At 34.8% G+C, this 5721-nt stretch overlaps 1 protein-coding gene across 1 annotated transcript; it reads left to right on the top strand.

Moving 5' to 3' along the window:
* Positions 1-396: 396 nt before the first annotated feature.
* On the top strand, positions 397-1975 carry LOC107828404 (uncharacterized). The gene is made up of 2 exons (XM_016655699.2): positions 397-1196; positions 1873-1975. Exons 1-2 carry the CDS (start codon positions 397-399, stop codon positions 1973-1975), a joined length of 903 nt encoding a protein of 300 aa, XP_016511185.2.
* The last annotated feature ends 3746 nt before the right edge of the window (positions 1976-5721 follow it).

Raw genomic sequence — 5721 nt, 5'->3', positions numbered from 1 at the left:
ATTAACACTTGTAGCTCTTTCTAAAAAGTATTGGAAGTGAATAATTTCTTTGATGTTGTCACTAATTTGTTGAATACTATTGGAACATCTTTTAAATGCAGGAAATTTCTTCGACAACACCAAGTAGAGAAGTTGGAAGAATTACTTAAAAATAAAGAAGTTTATACCAGGCAAGGATTGAATCAAGAACGTGGCCTCCAACGATCGGGTGATACTCGTTGGGGGTCTCATTTTAAGACCTTGGAAAATTTGATGATTATATTTGCTTCAATTTTTAATGTGTTGAAAGATATGCAACATGATTGTCTACTTTCTCTTGATAGATTTGCAGCAAAGAATCTTTTGGATAATATTCAATAATTTGAATTTGTGTTTATGTTGCACTTGATGTTCAAGATGTTTCTTCTTACAAATGAATTGAATAAAGCTCTACAAAAAAAAGATCAAGATATTGTCAATGTTATGAGGTTACTTGACCTTGCAAAGACAAGATTGCAAACAATGAGAGAAAGTGAATTGGAGTCTTTGATGGACGAGGTTTACTCATTTTGTGGTAAACATAGTATTTTAATTCCAAAAATGGATGAAAACTATCCAAGGTCAAAGCGTAAGAGGTCAGATGTTTCATATTCACATCACTTTCGTGTGGAAGTATTTTATGCTATTATTGATTTCCAACTTCTAGAGCTCAATTATCATTTTGATGTAGTGACTAGTGACTTACTCCTTGGCATGGCTTGTTTGAATCTGGTTGATTCATTTGCTAATTTTGACAAAGATAGAATAATGAAGTTGGCCGAGTGTTATCCAAGTGAGTTTGGTGATAGGGAGCTTCGGGATCTCAGTTACCAGCTTAATCGTTTCATTGTCTATGCTCGAAAGTGTGATAGTGTGTTTCTCAATTTGAAAGGAATTAAGGATCTTGCTATAGTGATGGCCAAAACAAAATTGTATCAAACTTGGTGTCTTGTGTATTTACTTGTGAAGCTGACGTTGATTTTACCTGTTGCTACGGCAAGCGTGGAAAGGGCATTCTCCTCAATGAAGCTCATAAAGAATGATCTACGTAATAGCATTGGTGATGAATTTTTGAATGGTTATTTAGTTTACAATATAGAGCGTAATGTATTTGCAACTATAAGTAATGATACTATTATGGATCGGTTTCAAAATATGAAAGCTCGTCGAGTACAAATGTAAATTGATGACGTAGTTTTGAGATAATAGAATTGGATAATTTTTGCTAGTCAAGTTGTTGTTTTTGTAAAATTTTATATCATGAAACTAAATGTTTATCTTTGAAGTAATGGTGCACCCATCTTCTCGAATTCCTGAATTCGCCTATATAAGCATGGATCTACTTGACCCATAGATTATCTTGTTTATGCTCTAAATTTCAGCAAGTTTTAGCAATAGCAGCACTATTCCATACTATCAAATTTATAAGGTTTAAACCACCTACTAATTTAGAAGTACAAACCTTATCCTAGGAAACCAATGTTTTCCTTGTAATTATGTTGGCCCCTGACTATATAAAGCTACTGCAATAAGCATTTATAAGCTTTAATACCATAGCAGGTATTAAGAACAGTTGAGCCCAATATGTTTGCACTCCAAATAATACAGATTGTACTAGTTGCATTCTGCCGGCATAGGACAACTTTTTAGCAGTCCATGAAGTGATTCTGGCTACTATTTTCTGGAACAGTGATTGCCATTGGACGAGGGATATTTTATTGGTACATAAGGGCACTCCAATGAATTTGAAGGGGAGTTCACCAAAAGTAAAGCCAAGCTGCTTCGGTATTCTATCTTTTTCACATTGCGATACCTCTCCAAAGTAGACAGACATTTTCCCATGTTTGCCTGCAGGCCTGATACTGCAAAGAAATGGATAAAGCATTTTTGCGGTGCTGCTACTGAAGATACACCACCTTTGGCAAACAATAGGAGGTCATTTGCTAACCTCAAGTAGGTAATTCTCAATCTTGCACATCTAGTGTGGTATTTGTATGCGTAGTTGCTTTCCAGTTCATTGAGGCTCCTACTCAAATATTTCATGGCTATTGCAAATAAGAAGGTGACTGTCAGGACCCAAATCCCATCATATGGGCCGTGATGGCACTAGTATCTAAAATTAGGCAGGTTGATCACTTAGCAATATTTAAATTAATAAAACATGATATAATAAAATAGAGTTTAACATAATTGTGAAAATAGAGGTAATACAAGCCAAAGCGGCGATAATCAAAATATCTTCCCAGAACTAGGTAGTACAGAGTCACGAGCTCTAATTGAATACATAAAAATATATCAAATATACAATACTGTTTGGATAAAAATAACAATATAAATATAAGGATAGGACTCCAAGGGACTGCTACGGTTAATGCAGCTCTACCTTAAATCCTCACAATCAAAGAAGCTCTCACTGTTTGGGTTCGCTACCTCCAACAACTGGATATGCACAAAAATATGAGAAGTTTAGTATGAGTAACCACTGTCGATATCTAGTAAGTATCAAGACTAACCTCGGTGAAGTAGTGACAGGGTTTAACTCATGTGGTACTCACTAGTCAAAAACCTGTGCAATATATCAATACTAGCAACATAATATATAAGAAAAACAGTATCAACCACCTCGTAGAACATGTGATGCCAACTCAATGTACAAATCTCATTTTAGTCATCAAATCATCAAAGAAGTGGGGCATGTAATAGCATGTCAAATTCAACTAACAACTCATTAAAATACAAGACGGAAGCTTTTAAAAAACCTGTAAGAAATCAAAATATCAATCTAGTTTCAACATATAAACATATCAAGAAAAACTTTCGAATCATCACACAACAACATCAATAATTCCATCCTTATTTTGCCGCATGCACATAATAATTAAATACCTCCCTTATTTCGTTGCATGCCCATATTGCCACCCTTATTTCGATGGTGAAATGCCACCCTTATACTTCATACAACAACAATAGTGAAATGCGACCCTTACTCCATACAACAATAATAGTGAAATACCACCCTTATACTCCACACAACAACAATCAACCCACACAACATGTCCACATATGCCACAATAACATAAAACAACAATACCAAAATTTCATCAAAGTAAAATCTTACAACTTATCAACAAAATGCACAAGGACATGACAATAGCATAAAAGTACGGAGGGCTGTTTAACAAATAAAGCATGATAATGGCTAAGTCAAATGTAGAGATCATGATCATGTAGTCACAAAGTGGTTTAAGCATGTTTCATATAAAGTACTTTATTAAATTAAGGCATATTAATAGCTTACTGTGTCAATCCGGTCATAAACCACACATAGCACCCGTGTACACACTCGTCACCTCATGTACACGTCGCTTTTCACATAACACAATAAGCAATTAAGGCTAAATCCTAAGGGGTATTCCTCAACATAAGATTAGGCAAGATACTTACCTTAATTAAGCCAAATCAATACTCTAAAAAGTCCTTGCCTCTCGAATCAGCCTCCGAATGGGTCAAATCTAGCAAAACATAACTCAATAATATCAAACACGATTATATAATTCGATTCCAATTAATAAAGCTCTAATCTTTATCAAAAATCAAAAAGTCAACCGGGGATCACTTCCCGAAATCCGACAAAAGTCATAAATTCTGAACACCTATTCGTATAGGAGTTCAACCATGCAAATTTCATCAAAATTCGACTCTGAATAAGTGTTCAAATTTTCATTATTCTGGAAAAGGTTTGCTAAAATTCATAATTTTCTTCACTTAGATTCAGCATTCAAATGCTAAAATTAAGGATGGAATCATGAATAATAATCAAATCCGGATAAAAAAATACTTACTTCAATCCAAATCGTGAAAATTTCATCAAAAGCCCAAATCCGAGCTTCCAATCTCAAAATATGATAAACCAACTCAAACCCTCAAAATAGAATATTTAAGTCTGCAAGGGGTCCCCTTCGCGATCGCGATTCACCAGCGCCTAAGCCAACGTGACACACTTTCGCGAACAAAAAGGCTAAGCCACCTGACATCTCCAGCCAGACACAGACTATACGCGATCGCGACACACAAATGCGAACGCGAAGCTTCAGCTCCCCACAAGCCACGATCGCGACCTCACCTTCGCGGATGCGAAGAACAAATAAGCCAACCACAAAACACTCTATGCGATCACAATAGACATTTCGCAATGAACACAAGAAAACCAACAACTCCAAACACGAGAGAAATGATCTGAAACCCATCCGAAAAATACTTGAGCCCCCGAAACCCCGTCCAATCACATCAATCAATTTTAAAATATAACACGGACCTACTCGAAGCCTCAAATCACACAAAATAACATCAAAATCATGAATCACACTTCAATTCAAACTTAATAAACTAATCCAAATTTTTGAATTCCAAACTTACGTCGAACATGTCTAAACAACTCGGAATGATCTGAAATTTTACACACAAGTCATAAATCATCATACGAACATATTCCAAGACTCGAAATCACAAACGGACATCCATAAGCATAAAGTCAACTATGGGTTAAACCTATAAACTTCTAAATCTTCAATTTACCAACTTTCGTCAATTAGAGCCAAATCAACCTAGGAACCTCCAAATTCAAATTCGTACATACACCTAAGTCCAAAATTACCATCCCGACCTAACGAAACTATCAAACCTCCGATCCGAGGTCAAATACATAGAAGTCAAACTTAGTCAATACTTGTAAACTTAAGCTTCTAAGCTAGGAAGTAAGTGTTCCAATTCAATCCAAAACCTTCTTATAACTAAAACAACCATCCATGCAAGTCACATAACAACAAATACATACATGGAGCATCAAATAGAGGAATGAGGCTCAAATGCCCAAAACGACCAGCTGGGTCGTTACAGGGACATTCTGTCATCCTATCTTAGTCCCTCACTTATAATCAAAAATTATTTTTCTTACAACTATCTTAACTTTTAAATTCATCATACTTATTTAACTGGTACTTAGATGTTATTATTAATCTTTAAGCCTAAAAATGTCATCAAAGAGATCTTTGGATTTTTATAATAATAATAATAATTATTATTATTATTGAAAAATAGCTTCATTGTCCAACTAAGTTCCAAGAAATAATTTTATTTTCTACAAATAGTAACTTCCATCATATCAAACACACTCGTATACATAATTCTCAATGGATGATGATACTATTTTTTGATGACCCGATAGGTCGTTTTGAGTACTAACCTTTATTTTCATATTTTGAAACCTCCATTAGCTTCATTTGATACTTCTTGATTTGTGTGCATGGTCCATGTCTTTTTTTGAAATGTTTGTACTTCAAATTTTGAAAAAGTGGTTTTTGACTTAAAATGATATTTGAGTTAACCACAGTCAACATTCTTGGTAAACGATCTCAGATCGGTATTTTGATATTTTCGGTAGGTTGGTATAATACTTTTGGAATTGTACACACTTTTGTTTGGGGTATGGAGTGACCCAAGCACATTTTGGCGCGTTATGTAAAGAATTATGAAAATAATCTTTCAAGTTGAAATCTTGAGTTTTGATGATCAATTCCTATTAGTTGATATTATTTTGATGATTTGAGGTAGCGAGAAAGTTTATATAATGTTAGTATACTTCTGTCCATGTTTGGTTTGGTGTCTGAGGGGCTCGAGTGAGTTTCAGAGGTGCTACAGATGAGT

This window comes from Nicotiana tabacum, chromosome 13, assembly GCF_000715075.1.
Source record: "Nicotiana tabacum cultivar K326 chromosome 13, ASM71507v2, whole genome shotgun sequence".
Lineage (NCBI taxonomy): Eukaryota > Viridiplantae > Streptophyta > Magnoliopsida > Solanales > Solanaceae > Nicotiana > Nicotiana tabacum.
This window is presented reverse-complemented; position numbering and strand designations above follow the sequence as displayed.

Coding starts and splice junctions, on each gene's coding strand:
- LOC107828404 (XM_016655699.2), top strand. CDS start 397: ATGTTTCTTCTTACAAATGAATTGAATAAAGCTCTACAAAAAAAAGAT. Junction 1,197..1,872: donor AAAGCTCGTCGAGTACAAAT/GTAAATTGATGA, acceptor GTTTGCCTGCAG/GCCTGATACTGCAAAGAAAT.